The 16,725-nt window shown below is 44.8% G+C and overlaps 1 protein-coding gene across 1 annotated transcript in view; it reads left to right on the top strand.

The window, feature by feature from the left end:
• SYNE2 (spectrin repeat containing nuclear envelope protein 2) overlaps positions 1-16,725 on the top strand; it is a 321,491-nt gene that overhangs the window by 234,234 nt on the left and 70,532 nt on the right. Inside the window, exons 71-81 of the mRNA XM_080686255.1 lie at positions 1,535-1,687; positions 1,777-1,986; positions 3,136-3,237; positions 4,096-4,215; positions 4,369-4,569; positions 6,979-7,152; positions 8,426-8,557; positions 11,564-11,760; positions 12,688-12,820; positions 14,533-14,715; positions 15,132-15,278. Of these exons, the coding sequence (XP_080542381.1) occupies positions 1,535-1,687; positions 1,777-1,986; positions 3,136-3,237; positions 4,096-4,215; positions 4,369-4,569; positions 6,979-7,152; positions 8,426-8,557; positions 11,564-11,760; positions 12,688-12,820; positions 14,533-14,715; positions 15,132-15,278 (1,752 nt within the window). The remainder of the gene's footprint in view (positions 1-1,534; positions 1,688-1,776; positions 1,987-3,135; positions 3,238-4,095; positions 4,216-4,368; positions 4,570-6,978; positions 7,153-8,425; positions 8,558-11,563; positions 11,761-12,687; positions 12,821-14,532; positions 14,716-15,131; positions 15,279-16,725) is intronic.

Genomic DNA, 16,725 nt, shown 5'->3' with positions numbered 1-16,725 from the left:
AGCTGGGCCATCTCTCTTTTTTTAATTGAGATATAATCCTATATAATAAAAGGGTAATATGAAAATTGACCCTAACGGCAGAACGACCAGGAACAACCAGTTGCTATGACATACACTGACCACTAGGGGGCAGACGCTCAATGCAGGAGCTGCCCCCTGATGGTCAGTGCACTCGCACAGAGGGAGCTCCGCTCAGCCACAAGCCTGGCTGACAGCTGCGAGCACAGTGGTGGTGGCAAGAGCCTCTCCCTTCTCCTCGGCAGCACTAAGGATGTCCGACTGACGGCTTAGACCCAATCCACCGGGGAGCGGGCCTAAGCCGTCAGTCGGACATCCCTCGAGGGCTCCCGGACTGTGAGAGGGTGCAGACTGGGCTGAGGGACCCCTCCCCCTCACCCCCGAGTGCACAAATTTTCATGCACCGGGCCTCTAGTTGACATATAACGTTACATTAGTTTCAGGTGTACAATATAAAGATTCACTATTTGTATATATTTCTAAATGCTGACCACAATAAGTCTAATTAGCATCCACCACCACACATACACATTTTTTCCTTGTGATGAGAACTTTTAAGATCTACTTCTTAGTAACTTTCAAATATGTAATACAGCATTGTTAACTACAGTCACCATGCTGTACCATCCTTATCTTTAAGATATCATACCTCTTTCTAATCAGCCCCTTCAGCTTTCCTGACTTCTTTCCCTTCCCCAGGCCATACTTGATTTCTCTTACCTGCTTTCTCCTACATTAAAATGTGGGGGTTGGGTGCAGGGGGTAAGGGGTAATATGATTTCTCTGGGACCACACTTCCACCTGATGGCCCCACTAACCAAGTCCTTCATCTTGTGATTGACCTTTTAATTCCATTCAATAGTCAACTGCCTACCTAACATTTAATTTCTTAACCTTGGTTCTCTCAGAGTTAACATCTTAATTTTATTTATTTACTAGAAGCCTGGTGCACGAATTCATGCACGGGTGGGGTCCCTCAGGCTGGCTGGCGATCGGGGCAATCAGGGTCATCTCACCCAGTCTCTATCGGGCCGATTGGGGCTGGCTGGCTGCGTGGGGAGGGACCAATGGGAGGTTGGCCAGTTGGGGGGAGGGACCGATTGGGGCCAGCCAGCTGGGAGGGAGGAGGGACCGTGGGAGGTTGGCCGGCCAGGGAACAGGGGGAGGGCCAATCGAGGCTGGCCAGTTGGGTGGGGAGAAGGGACCGTGGGAGGTTGGCCGGTGGCGGGGGAGGGACCACGGGAGGTTGGCCCGCCACGGGAGGTTGGCTGTGGGAGTGCACTGACCATAATGGGGCAACTTCTGCATGAGCATCTTCCCCCTGGTGGTCAGTGAGAGTCATAGCGACTGGTTGACCGGTCGTTCAGTTGTAACGGTCGCTTAGGCTTTTATATATATAGATTCTGTTACCTCATTCACATAAACCGTAAGCTATAACAGGAACCAGGGGAAAAGTAGGCAGAGGAAGGCAAGAATCCTACTGAGTTTTATTTTTTCTTTTCTCCTCTTGATTCAGGAAAACGTGACAGAAGAAACCTACATACATTTGGATAAACAGCTATTTGAACTCTTTCTGACCCTCAGTCAGTGCCTGGGCAGCGTGGAGGAGCTGCTGCAGACACCTGGGCTCTGCAGAGAGGACGTTGGTGCCCAGCAGGTGTTCTATGAGGTAGGGAACTTCCAGAAGCCCATGTGCTTGCATTGCCTCAGGCAGCCCAGAGGTAACTCACTGTGTCTTCTTGCCTCTCCACTTTGCAGACACTGGCTCTCGAGCTGAAAAAACTGTACTTAGCTCTGAGTGACAAGAAGAAGGATCTTCTGAAAGCTATGACTTGGCCTGGCAGGACCGCCAACTTGTTCCCTGAATGTTTTGAAAAGCTGCAAGTTTACGTGGAGCACATACAGGCTGCTACTGCGTCCAGGAGCAAGTCCCTGAAAGCCGGCCTTGACTATAATCGCAGTTACCAGGTACGGGTCTCGGCGCTCAGCCTGCGTGGGCACTGTTTTCGGTTACAGCACGGACCCCTAACTCCCATTAATTCCTAGTCCTGGTGGCGGTTGTGAATAGGAATTGCTAAGGAAAGCAGCAAGGCTGTCTTTCTGTGAAGGTCTTTTAGTTCTGCTGCTCTTGGTTGGAGACCATTCAAAAGCCAGGACTTTCCAAAGTCTTGGGTATGACTTTATGTTGAGCTAAAGTACTGTTTCTGTCCTGTGTTGCACTCAGCCACTAATGAGTGTCGTGTGGGAGGACTGCTCGGTAAGAGGGGAAGTTTCTGAGTAAAGAAATGACAGTTCATGTATGTTTCAGGTAGACTCACCTGGCGGTTGTCTCATGTGGATTAGAGGAGAGATCGGAGGCAGGTTGACTGGTTAGGAAGTTACTGAATTTGTCTAATGAAAAAAACACACACCACCACTGATGAAGGAGTCTTACCCATAAAGTCAACCCTGAATCTGATAAAGCCTCTAGAATTTAAGTAAAAGACACAAGGGAAGAAGAACATGTTAGATGTCACCGTGAGTGCAGTCAGCCAAGTCCAGACATTGGGAAGCTGCACAGAATAAATAAAATCCAAGAAACAGGAGAGAGAGAGATGGTGGGGAGCCGGCCAATTACAGCACACGTGAGACACCTGTAATCCATTGCAACCTGCTGGGCCTCATTTAGATCCCAATTCAAAAAAAAAAACGAAATAAAAATGATAGGCAGTTAGAGAAATGTGAACCCTGTCTAGACTGTTAATAACACTAAGGAATTATTGTTATTATTGATTTGTGGGATTTGTAAAGGGAGGAACCTTTCTCTTTTAGAGGTATATACTGGCACATCTATTGGTGAAATACTACGATATCTGGGATTTGCTTCAAAATAATCTGAGGGGAGGGGTTAGGTAGAGTCCAGAGAGTGCCGGGGAGATAGATACAGAGGAGAGAGGACCAGCCACAAGCTAGTCGTTGTTGACGTGGGATCGTGTTGATGCAGGGAGCTCTCTATTTTGGTTTATGTTTGAAATTTCTGATGGCACGAAACTCAAAGGACAACTAAAATTTTTTAAAAAGGTATTGAAAGGCCTGAGTGAAATTCTCACTGTTTCTTGCATTTATCTTTTTGTACAGAATGAAATAAAGCGATTATATGATCAACTGATTAAGAATAAAACATCTTTACAACAGTCTTTGAATGAAAGTAGTGGCCAGAGTATTGATGAACAGCTTCAGGTAATCAAGGCAAAATCATTCCGACTAACCTCACCTCGGGCCAGAGTCTCGTGTCTGAGCTGTGCTTCTGAGCCACTTCTCCCTGTGAGCCGTGGCCAGGCTTAAGTAAATAAAAATGAAAATCCTTATGCCAGCCTTTGGAAGCATCTCGTAATAGTCCTTTATTGAGTGTAAAACAAAACAACAGGCCGTTGTCACCTGTCAACTGGGCAAAACGTTAAGTGTGTGCAGTGTTGGGAAATGCGCCCTTACCCTGTTGGTAGGAGTACTGACTGGGGATCAGTTGGCTGGACTGCATTAGAATTTTCAGTGTAAATGCCCTTCCACCCAGAAGCAGTTCCATTCCACTCATTTATTCAGCAAGTGTTAACCGAAGACCTACCGTGTTCAGGCACTGCTCTCGGTGCCGGGATGCATTTATCTGAAGGAAATAAGTGCATAAAGGTCAATGTGTATGTAAATATTCAAGGATGGACCAAGTGGCACTACTTGAGTCCAAACCTCTAGATAGTCCGCAAGTCCATTAAGAGCAGACTGTGCAAACCACGTGCCTGTTTGAAAGGAGCCAGACACGTTTGTACTGATCTGAGGACATGCTGAGGATCTGATAAGCGAGTTGTGCAGACGGCAGAACAGAATGGTGTGTGCACCTCGGTGCCTTTAAGGACAGGCACTTGTACCGCTATGGTACATGCATTAGAAACAAACTGAACTGTGGATCTTTGGGGAGAGCTGGAAGGGAGGGAGGGAAAGTGGGACTTCCACTTTCCCTTAACTTCTTCCTGTGGAGTTTTTAAATAAATGCGTGCGCTTCTCTAACTTATTTTAAATGTTTTCTTTTTTGCCTTGTCTCCTTAGAAAGCAGATGCCTGTACAGCGGAGCTGCGGAACTCTGAGAGCCGAGTAGCAAAACTCAGGGCCGAGGGAGAGAGGCTTCCTCTACCTTATGCTCTACTCCAGGAGGTTTACAAACTAGAGGTGTGTCCGAGCAGAAAGCATCCACGCAGTGAATTACTAGGATTATTTGTATGTTTTTTTTTCCCTCCCACCGAGGGAGTTCAGATTTGTCCTTCCTTTGGTTATTTTCATGGTTGGATGAAAATGTTGGACACCCCTGCTCTTCCTTTTCAGGACGTTCTGGACAGTATGTGGGGTATGCTGAGAGCCAGGTACTCGGAACTCGGCAGCCCTTGCGTCACTGAGAGCCTGCAGGACGCTTTGTTGCAAGGCTTGGCGGAACTGGTGACCATCGGGAAGGAAAAGCTTGCTCGTGACCATTTACAGCAAACCAAAAGTAAAGGTGCCCTGCAGGCTCAGATACAGAATCACAAGGTAAGACACACGGTTGGAGCACCGTGTCATAGACGCGGTTTTTCTGAGTGGGAAGCGAGAGCATCCATTTTCTTCCTTGGGGAAATACGTATCATTCCTTCATTCTTTTAACAAGCATCCATTGGAATGCTCGTGTACCAGGAGCCCTGCTCACCGCTAAGCATCTGATGTGAATGAAGCAGATGCAGCTCCTTGCCTTGGTGGAGCTTCCCATTGATTGAGAAGACATTTATTAAAGAGCCATTCAGACAGATTTAAAATTAAAATTGGGATGCACACTTGGAGAGCATTTAATAGAGGAAATTTAACTCAGGAGATTAGACAAGGTGAAACATGCAGTAGGTGACTGTTTAGTCAGGGGCACTGACCTCTTTTCCCTTGGATTGTGATGGTCAAATAACAAATGACAACAGCCAACACAATAGCTGTCTGGTGTGAATGAATCAAAATTATATCTTTTTTTGGGTCAGACTGGCAAAAAACGTATTTTTTGGTGTGCTGCAGAATTTTAGCAATAGTTTATGTGTGCAATGAGATGAAAAAGGTTGAAAATTGCTGCAATACACCCATTCATTTTCCATTTATTTCATTAAACAAAACCTCACCAACCAAAAACATGCAGTGACTTAAATATCCTATCTAATAAGAGTAATATGCAAATTGACCGTCACTCCAACACACAAGATGGCCGCCCCCATGTGGACACAAGATGGCCAGAAGGGGAGGGCAGTTGTGAGCTATCAGGCAAGCAGGGGAGGGCAATTGGGAGGGACAAGGCCTGCAGGGGAGGGCAGTTAGGGGCTACCAGGCCTGCAGGGGAGGGCAGTGTGGGGGGAACCAGGCCTGCAGGGGAGGGCAGTTGGGGCGACCAGGCTGGCAAGGGAGGGCAGTTAGGGATGACCGGGCCGGCAGGGGAGGACAGTTAGGAGTGACCAGGCCAGCAGGGGAGGGCAGTTGGGGGCGACCAGGCCTGCAGGGGAGGACAGTTAGGAGTGACCAGGCCGGCAGGGGAGAGCAGTTAGGGTGACCAGGCCAGCAGGAGAGGGCAGTTAGGCGTCGATCAGGCTGGCAGCAGGCAGAAGTGGTTAGGGGCAATCAGGCAGGCAGGCAGGCGAATGTTTGGAAGCCAGCAGTCCTGGATTGTGAGAGGGATGTCCGACTGCTTGTTTAGGCCCAATCCCAGTGGGCAGTTGGACATCCCTCGAGGGGTTCCAGATTGGGTAGGGTGCAGGCTGGGCTGAGGAACACACACACCCCACCCCACCCCCCGTGCACGAATTTTGTGCACCGGGCCTCTAGTTGGTAATAAAAACTGTGTAAGACGTAGTTCCTACCTTCAACAAGCTTAAGTCAAGGCTTTTGATAAGTGGGCCTCAGTCTAAGAAAGTCCAAGGTAAAGATGTATAAAGGATGGAAGGGAAGGAGAAAATAACATCAGTGGCTGGGCCCTGTGCTCGCTGCTTTGTGAACCTCCCATGTATCCTTCACAAGGAATGGGAGGAGGGATTCACATAGAGGTTCCTGCAGACGATTAGAGAGGACAGCTGGTGCAGCTGGAGAGGGACCATGTGAAGGGAAGCTTTCCCCTTCAGAGGCTCTCCAAGTGCCATCCCGGGAGCTGTTAGGTACCAGGATCCCCAAAGATCCTCTCAACAAATTCCCTTTTCTTGCCGTTTTACGGAGTAGAGGTCAAGAGTCAAGTTTAGGAACCCCAGCTGTGGACTGTGTGGTCTCCCTGAGCTAACACAGTTATCCATACAACTTGTTGTCTTGAAATTAATCAGCTACATTGTCACCTACCTTCTTGTAAAGTTTCTTAAACCTTAGAATAACTGATTTAGGAAGATCTGGCTGGAAATTGAAATTAACTAATAATGTTTGGCCATTAACATGGACTGTTTTGTGGAAAATATTACTAGGGTGATTTTTCCTTAAGATTTGTTAAAATGTCATTAATGTTCAAAAACTAAGGGATACATAGTCAGTTTTCTTTTTGTTTTCTTGTGTGTTTTAGTCTATATGGCTGACCTGGGATTGCGGGTTAAAAAAGCAAATATAGCAGTATATGAAGTTAAAGTAGCCCTGGCTGATGTGGGTCAGTGATTAGAGCATCAGCCAGCAAACTTTGGGTTTGAGGGTTCAATTCCTGGTCAAGGGCATGTACCTGGGTTGCAGGTTCAATCCCTGGCCCTGGTCGGGATGCATGTGGTAATTGATGTGTCTCTCTCACAAAAATGTCTCTCCTCTCTCTCCCCTCCCTTACCCTCCCTCCCACTCTCTCTAAAGAAACATCAATGGAAAAAATATATTTGGGTGAGGATTAACAACAACAACAACAAAGTTAAAGTAACTTGCTTTGTAAGATTTCACGTTGCAGAAATAAATATTAAAACCTTCTTCATTTTACAGCTTTTTTTCCAGAAGCTTGTTGCTGACATGCTGTTAATCCAAACATACTTCAACAAAATGCTTCCTTCTTTATTGCAAAAGAAAGAGACATCTTGGGCAGAACAAGTAAAAGAAGTTAAATTACTGGAAGAAAAGGCACGCCAGTGTGGGATAAAGCAGCAGAGTCTGTTGCAGGTATTTGGGTTACATAAATTTTGTACTTGAAAAGCTGGGAATTCCGGATTGTCAGCCACCGCCTCCAGGTGTCAAAAACAAATGTCATTAGGCAGTAATTAAATGGGAATTAATAATGAGGAGTTAGTTCTGGCTACTACTTCCTGGATGCAATATTAGCTGAAGTTTCTTATGTGTAAATCAGGGACAGCTCAGCCTCTTTCAACCGTCTAGGTCTGTGTAGAGGAAATAAACAAAATGGAAAGCACGTTGAGATCTTGAAGGAGATCATTTGGATGAAGGAGTCACTGGTTCAGAAGTAGTCACTGAACCAGATGTTCCTTCTGTCGCTGAAGTGGACTCCTGACAATCTTGTCCCAATTCTGAGAAAAAAATAAGCTTGTATAAAGCGTTCTCTCAATTTTAAGATTTTGCCCTGTAACTTTTTAAATGCAGTGGATGTCAGCACCTAAAGGAAATGAACAAAAGGCAAGGAACTATTCAACTATATCAATGTGGTAGGATATGTGTTACTTTTAGATATTGATAAGTAAAATGTCCTATTGAGTGTGTCCAATGGATATTTATAGTAATCTTTCATCGTGTCAAAAAGAAGACTTCATGTGAGTGCCCATCCTAGCCAGGTGACCCCTATCTCAATAGATAGGAAAATTAGCAAGGTGGTTCTTTTTTCAACAGATACTATTTAGTGATACTATTAAGTGTGCATACGTGGGCTCTGTAGTGTGTGGGGATGCTAGAAGTGGGCTCCTGTGGAAACGGAGCGAGGACGAGGCAAGATTTAGGTGAAGGTAAGACTTCCCCTGATGTAGGGTTAGCCCACACCTCAGTGAAATCATGCCTTGGCCCCGGTAGGGTAATGTCCGGGGTCAGGGGGTTGTGGCCGGGAGGAAGAAAGCAGCCCAACAGGAGCTTCTGCTCAGAAGCTTTGAAAGGTAGCCCTTTGCCTTTGCACATGAGAGAGCGGCTCTTGTAAAGCCTCCTCGGAGGGGATGCTGAGACCACTTTAACGTAATCATTTCAGTTCCTGCGCCATTTGATGAGACAAACATAATGCCAACTGGATTTTAAAAGCCTTCTCCACACAGGCAAGGGAGTTACTTCCCATTGGACACCAAGCTTCTACTGGAGGGGGTTCTCTCAGAAACCCCTAGAATCCGTGCTTTAACTTTGTGTGCGTCTCAGAGTCCATTTTTATTTTTATGATTCATTTTGTCATTGTCTGGGATTCATTAAACGCACTCCTATTGGTTGGATGTTCTTGATTCTCTAGAAATGGGAAGAATTTGATGAGAACTATGCCTCTCTTGAGAAGGACCTGGAAATCCTGGCATCTACGTTGCCCTCCGTGAGCTTGGTGGAGGAGACCGAGGACAGATTAGTGGAAAGGATCTCATTTTACCAGGTATTTTGCTGCCGTTGAAGCTGTCAAAGGCATGGTCGATAGCACTTTGTATGTGTGGGAGAGTGGTTTTTTAAATTTATTTTACTAAACTGCTTGATTTTTGCAGGTGAATGGGTTGAATTGAAATGAAATATTGTTCATCACACAAATCCCTGTCAAACACATTCGGGGAAACTGTAGATTAGATCGAGAGCTCCTCAGCATCACCACGTATTTGGCTTGGGGTCCAAGACCTCGGTCTGAGTCCTGGCTCTCATGTTCCCTGCTGTCACCTCCCCTGTCCGAGCCTCAGTTCCTTTATCTGTAGAACACAGACAATCATGCTGGTTCTACCTGTCCAGAGAGGTGGATGTCAGTGGTTATGGAACGCAACTGACATATGGAAAGAACTTTGTAAACCAGGAGCCTCTAAACATATATTTAGTTTTATTACTACAGGGAAGCTCTGATGGGACCTAGCTTGTGATCCAGACAATAACCTGTCACCTGCCACAAGCATCATCAAAAGACTTTAAACTGTAAACACTTTCTCGTGTCACTTTTAGTACTATTATCAAAGTCTGTGTGTCTCGGATTTCGATGCCACAGGAAAGTTAAAGCCTTAGAGTGATTTTCGAGTGGCACTGAGAATACGGCCAACAAGATAAAATCTCTTCACGTTTTAACTTCAGAATATGAGTGATGAGAATCCAAGGTGTGCAGCTAGAGGTAGTTATCACATATCAACTTTGAAACTTCCAAAGCAGGTTCATTGCCTGAATAGGCTGGCTGCAGAATGAGGGCCGGGAATCCTCGGCCATTCCTCAGAGGCATTCATAGGCAACGTTTTCCAGAGGTGGGAACGCTGTGGTCCTGTTGTCTAGATACCTAGGAGGCTGCAGTCACTCCCTCGGCCGTCTTATTTTATAGAGCTTGACTCTCAGGTCAGTCTCAGTCTTCTGGGTTAGAAAACGCTGTTTGAATGCTTTGTTAGATACTAAAGGTACCTTCTGAACAGCTAAGAGAATGAAGCTGAAAACAGAACGTTAAACCTCATTATATTAGAAACAGTTAATTTTAGCCAAACTAGTATAAGCCTGATCATTTCCCCAAAAGTGACTATATCCCTTCGCATATCACCTGGGATTCTATTGAAAATGAAATCCTTGTTCTAAGACATTGAAGTGAATTCACCGGGCTAACAGAAGTCAGATATCCTGGAAAACCACCTCTCTCATAGATTTCTGAGGGCCTCAGTCTCGTGCATCATGGAGAGGTTTGTGTCTTGATTGATACACATCTGTAGGACGTGGAATGTAGGTCATTTGCGTGGCCTTTGGAGTCAAAAACAAACCTGTGTTCAGCTGCTGGCTCGGAGCCTCATGGACCGAGTGGCCAGTGCAGTCTGACTCCATGTATGAAATGGGGAAATAAAAACTTCTCAAAACCATGGCCGGTGTTCTCAGTGGTTAGCGCAGCAGCCCATGCACTGAAGGGGCAAGGGCAGGTACCTGGGTTGTAGTTCACGCCCCACCCCCTGTTGAGTTGTGTGTGGGAAGGCAACCAATCTATGTGTCTCTCTCACAGTGGAAACGAAAACAAAAAACCTTGGGTGAGAATTAACAACAACAACAAAAAAAACTTCTCAGAGATGCTCTAAATAGTGAGTGTCTCACACTGAAGGCTTAGAAAATGGGACCCATTTCTTTAAACTAACGTTGGACAGTTTATTCTAGCCCACAGGCTGGGGTGGCGGGAGAGGGTCACAGATGGCAGTGATGCAAAGGACATTGGACGTAGAATTTTTGGCTTTCAAAAGGCTTAAGGTAACTGGAAAATGGCCAAAGTTCTATTTTGATCATAATTTATTTCTAAAGATGAAATTTAAATAGCTGTCAGAATAAGTGTCGGTAGCTGAACCCAACCATGGAGGAGAATTGCCTTACACAAGAGTTCTTCGGGGGGTCATCGTATTCGCCGTTTTGAAGAATTTTATTTTCCTTTTCATGAAGTTTTATTGATGATGTGCTGTCTGCTTTAATTTATTCTGCTGAATTCCTTATCCTTTCTCCCTACTGAGTCTTTACATTGAGAAGACTCTGGAAATGAATTTTGTCCTGCTATTCAGGGCTAAAGGATAATAAAGAAATGTTTTCTTATTGAGCCCCTTCATATCTAGGTTGCAATATAAAATGCTTATGGAGCCAGGCAGGAGGACAGAAAGAAGGCATGCTGAGTGGTCTGCCATGGGGAGGAGAGGAGGGAGGCGGCAGGAACTGGGTAGGGGAAGCAGAGAGAGCAGGCTCTTGGACAGGAGGCTTACTGCTGGGTTTCAGCCCATCTTTGCCCCATGAGAATGCAGACCCAAGGACCTAGATCTTCCCGTTTGCCCAGAGTCCCAGGAAATCCTCATTCTTTGTAAAATTTCCTAATTTTTAAAATAATCTTTGGGTCACAGGCTTCTTCCTGTCTGCAAGCTGCATGTGCCCCCTAGGCTGCCAGCTTTTTTGTTTTTTATTTTTTAATATATTTTATTGATTTTTTTACAGAAGAAGGGAGAGGAATAGAGAGTTAGAAACATCGATGAGAGAGAAACATCGATCAGCTGCCTCCTGCACACCCCCTACTGGGGATGTGCCCGCAACCAAGGTACATGCCCTTGATTGGAATCGAACCCGGGACCCTTCAGTCCGCAGGCCGACACTCTGTCCACTGAGCCAAACCAGTCAGGGCAGCTTTTTTGTTTTTAGGTGGATGTGTGGATTCTTGTTTTCTGTTCACATGTCTAAGTCTATAGATTTAATCTGTGCAGTAGAAATACATTATTAGAAACTGGCGTTGTGAAAAGTGGTCAGTAAGCCATTCATCCTGTTTGTCCAGCCAGACTAGACTGCAAGAGTCTTGAGGGTTAGGAAAGGGGTAGTGTTTCTTCCGTAGACTCTACTGCAGGCCTTCTATGAAGTGTTTGGGAGTAGGTTGGTTGGCCTCATTTCGAAGTAATTCATTTTGTGACTTGACTTTTATTAGCAAATAAAGAGAAACATCGATGAGAAGCACGCCCGGCTGTACCAGACTCTGAATGAAGGCAAGCAGCTGGTGGCCTCCGTGAGCTGTCCTGAGTTAGAGGGCCAGATTGCAAAGCTAGAGGAGCAGTGGTTGTGCCTGAACAAAAAAATCGACCATGAACTCCACAGGCTGCAAACGCTCCTCAAGCATCTGCTCAGGTACGTTTTCTTAGAGCTCGCTCGGCATCCAGTTTTGCTCTGCAGAAAGGCCTCGGGGCTCCTGCAGTCCCTGGTTTTCACACGTCGTCCCCCATGTAGTTTCTCTTCCACAGTCTGAGGCAGTCGGGTCCCCCTGCTGGGCTTCGTAGGGTCTAGAGGCTCTGATACTGGTTTGCTAGACTCAGGATAATGTATAATCAGTCCTGTGGAAGATAGGATTTATAAGATAATGCATGTTACCTCTGTGCCATGAGATTGCTCTTTCCTCTCCCAAAGTTTTAAAATAAAGTAATAATGATAGCTAACAGGATAATTTGGGAAAGTGTTTGGAGTTCTTCAGTGACTTTTTTTCCTTAGTTGAAATCATCTTGAACCCCTTGAGGGAAGTAGAAAACGTAGAACCTTTAAGCCTCATTCTCATCTCTATTTCTTAGGGAACTGTCTTAACCTAAAGATTAGAAGTTAGAAGAAGTGTAGCATTTTGCTTGGGTATTTTCATCACAGCAGCTAAATATGTTGGCAACTGGCCAACCGCACTTTGCTGATTGTTACATAACTTACACAAATGCTGGTTGTATTTTTACTATAAACATGTCAGTTAGAGGACATTTGATGAATAAAAATAATCTCCGTCCTTACCCATGGGTTTATTTTTGTGTAGCTGTAATAAGAAATTTAAGATAGAATATTTAAGGCTTTAAAATGCCTCTTTCTTCTTGATTAGTCATAATGGAGAGAGTCATAAACATGCCAGGAGCATCGGATTTGGGATAAAACAGGATATATTCCTTATAAACGTGATGATTTTCTGAATAACAGGGCTGATGAACACAGGAAAACATACAGTAAAATAAAAAGAGACTATGCGGGGATTGCACATCATCCATAGAAGGCGTTTCTAATTCCCTTTCACTTGGCTCTTGTTAGTTATAACAGAGATGCGGACCAGTTAACCAAGTGGTTGGAATCTTCTCAGCAAACGCTGAACTACTGGAAAGAACAGTCCCTCAACGTGTCCCAGGACTTGGATACAATCAGAAGCAACATAGCCCATTTCTTTGTAAGTTGTAATAAAATATGCCCAGGTGTTAAACGGTCGGAAGTCAATATCCAGGGAACGTCCGGGGCTGTTGCGATACAGTCTCCGTCATTTGTGAGTGAGGAATCAGACGGACTGAGAGCAGCTGCATTCTCCAGACTGAGAACTGATTGTTCATGCTGTTTGTTTGTGCACTTAGAATAATGAGGAAGTATTTCTTTAATTGGCCCTATGAAATATACATACATGTCAAACTTGCTCTGACATGGGGCACGTTTTACAAATGCAGAAAATAACTCTCCTGCCCCCCAAAAAACCTCACAAGGTTAGGAAGTCATGAGTATTAAAGTTAATAAACACATGGTTTTTAATCTTATAGAACTGATATTTCTTCTAAAATGTTATTCTTCTAGCCCTGGCTGGGTAGCTCAGTTGGGTAGAGCATCAGCCTGCTACACCCAAGGTTTCGGGTTCAGTCCCTGGTCAGGGAACATATAAGAGCCAACCAATGAATACATAAATAAGTGGGACAATAAATCAGTGTTTTCCTCCCTCCCCCCTCTCCCCCTCTCCCCGCTTTCCTTCCCCTCTCCCCACCTCTCTCTTCTTCCTCTCCTCTGTCCCCCTCCTCTCCTCTCTCTCAAATCAACAAAATTTTTTAAATGTTATTGTTTCATTGTTTTGAGATTTTCCTTAAAGGAAAATATTACTTTTGCAATATAAATTAAACGTTTGAAACCTTTTAATCTTTTCTCTTTCCATTTTTCATATTTTGTAGCTATGATTATTTACTTTGGTATTGAAACATAGATTTTTTAAAAATATATATTTTAATGATATTTTACAGAGAGGAAGGGAGAAGGATAGAGAGTTAGAAACATCGATGAGAGAGAAACATCATTCATCTGCCTCCTGCACAACCCCTACTGGGGATGTGTCCACAACCAAGGTACATGCCCTTGACTGGAATCGAGCCTGGGACCCTTCAGTCTGCAGGCCGATGCTCTGTCCACTGAGCCAAACCAGTCAGGGCAAAACGTAGATATTTTTAAATATACTTTTAATAAACCTATAAGTGCATAGGAAAGATTTCAAATATATTAAAAATTTGTTGCATTTACTTTATATTTAATATGAACTTTGTGTTGTGTTCCACACTTTTTTTTCTTTAAAATATTTTTATTGATTTCAGAGAGGAAGTGAGAGGGAAAAGGAGAGACAGAACATCAATGATGAGAGAGAATCATTGATCAGCTGCCTCCTGCATGCCCCACACGGGATTGAGCCCGCAACCCAGGCATGTGCCCTGACTGGAAAATGAACCATGACCTCCTGGTTCATAGGTTGATGCTCAACCACTGAGCCACACCAGCCAGGTGCACACTTTCTTTTTTAAAGTTGAAATAATGATTTGTCTGTCTTTTAAAATATTAATCCCCTAGATTGTAAGCCACTCAAGGGGCAAGAATTCACCTTTTTTTGCTCCCCTCCATATAGCTAATGCCCGGAACAGTGTCTGACTGACCCTTAGTAGGAAACGTGCATTTGTGACACACACGTGAGTGAGCGTGCAAAAACACACATACATACTTATACATCCACATGCAGATATTCACTATTTGAATTGAATTCAGTTATTTGGTTTTGATCTCTAACCAGTTATTCTGGCTCTTAGCTATCCTGTTCTCTATTGAGCATTTTTAAAGTTCCTACATTTTAAAACTGTCTCCTAGGCGTTCTCGAAGGAGCTTGATGAGAAGTCCTCCTTGAAGACGGCGGTGATAAGCACGGGGAACCAGCTCCTGCACCTGAAGGAAGCGGACGCGGCGGCGCTGAGAGCTGCCTTAGCGCAGTTCGAACAGAGATGGACAGTGCTCATCACACAGCTTCCAGGCATTCAGGAGAAACTTCACCAGGCGAGTAGTTAAAGGGCCCGCATTTAAATTAGCATTCACTTGTTAGCTCACCACTATTTTAAAATTATTCCTTTGACTCAATAATTTTCATTGACACTCCCTATTTTTCTCTGGCACCACTGAATATAGGTCTTAATTGCTGGACTCTTCCCCCAATGGGATCTTTCTGGAGAGAGAAATCAGGCTTAATTACTTTATTTCCCCATTTATCTGCACCACTGTGGTGGTGTATGTGAAGGTCGCTGTCATTGTTTTGGGGTCATTTATTCTAAGCTTGAATGTGGGGTTTGTTTTTGTGAGTAACCTGCATAATTATGTAGCAGGACCTTTTATCAAACCCGGTATCATCTCCAGCGATGCTCTGATTCGTTTTGTTAACTGTGGGTAATTAAATGGAAATTGTTTTGTCCTTGCAGCTTCAGATGGAGAAATTGCCATCGCGTAAAGCAATCACCGAGATGATTAGCTGGATGAACAATGTGGAACATCAAACTGCAGGCGAAGACGCCGCGCCTTTGCCGAGTTCCGCATCTCAAGTTAAAAACCTTCTTCAGAAGTACAAGGTAATTATGCAGAAAGAGCCGAGGCCTTTCCATTAAACAGGAAGGCAAGGCAGTCGGAGAGGAAATACTGAAAAAAGACATGTGTGGGATATAATATAGAAGAACTAATTCTGGGTGTGGGGGGTGGGGTGCTGGATGATTCTCAAGAGAGAGAACTTGTTCTTATTCTGCTTAAATTCCTGCAGTAGCTCTCACCACAGGATAGTATCCAAGCTTTTTTTTTTAATCCTCACCTGAGGATATTTTTTCCATTGATTTTTTAGGAAGAGTGAAAGGGAGGGAAGGAGGGGGGAGAGAGAGAGAAACATCGATGTGAGAGACACACTGATTGGTTGCCTTCCGTATGCGCCCTGATGGGGGTCAGGAATCAAACCTGTAACCCAGGTACTTTAGGAATGCCCAGACACTGCCCTTGACTGAGAATCAAACACACGACCCTTTGGTGCTCGGCTGACACTCGAACCACTGAGAACCACCAGCCAGGGCGACAGTAGCCAACCTTTTAACTGATTCTGGTCCCTGGTCACCTCTCCAGCCTCCTTTTTTAATCCCCCCATGCAAACCCTGGACTCTGCCTGGACCCAATGATTTGTGCTCCCTCAGCTGCTCTGGTGCTCTCTCTCTCACGCTTTTGGACTTTCCACCAGGAATCCCAGTGCCCCACGTTTACCTGGAGAAACCCTCCTGGTCATCCTTCAAGGGGCAGCTCAAGAATCTTCTCATTTGGAAATCTACCCGTCTCTATGGCGCCATCAATAGTTCCTACCACACGGTATTAGAATTATGTGCTTGGTTGCCTTGACTTAGCGTTTTGAGAGCAGAAGCTGTCCTTCAGCTCCCTGAAATAGCACACCTCGCCCCGTACCTGGCAGCCGGCTGGTTTTGAGTAAATGTTCTCTGAATAAGAGAGTAAGTTGATACAGGAAAATCAACATAAGGAAAAGTTGATATCCTACAAATAGGCGTGAACATGGCTTTCTCCGTGATATTTGATTTCAAGTAGATTTAAGTAGTATTGAACAAGCCACACACAAACATGTACTGTGTGCCAGGCATCGTGTTCGCCCCTAGAAGCACAGGGATGACGGCCTTGGTCATTGCTTTCAAAGACTTCACAGGCGGAAGATGAATGGCTTAATCACAAAGCAGGATGTTAGCAAGCATTTTATTTTCATATTCTATCACAAATGTGACTTCAGTGAGTAGTGGAATCTTTAGAGGGTTCACGTGGATGTATTCTCTCAGACTTTAGTAACCTCACATGGACCACCTGATTCTCCCCTTCGGATGTCTCCAAAGGAGGTGCTAAAACTTGCCAGAATAAACCCAACAAGTTGCAGGCTTGACAGAAATGTGATTGGCCCTACGTGGGGTTAGGCTTGCTGTAAACTGGGTGGCTGAGACTGTCCCCAGAGAAAGAGAGAAGTTGCCTACATTCCTAAAGTTC

Source organism: Plecotus auritus (assembly GCF_963455305.1).
Source record: "Plecotus auritus genome assembly, chromosome: 1".
Lineage (NCBI taxonomy): Eukaryota > Metazoa > Chordata > Mammalia > Chiroptera > Vespertilionidae > Plecotus > Plecotus auritus.
The sequence above is the reverse complement of the archived record's forward strand: the minus strand, read 5'-3'. Positions and strand labels throughout refer to the sequence as shown.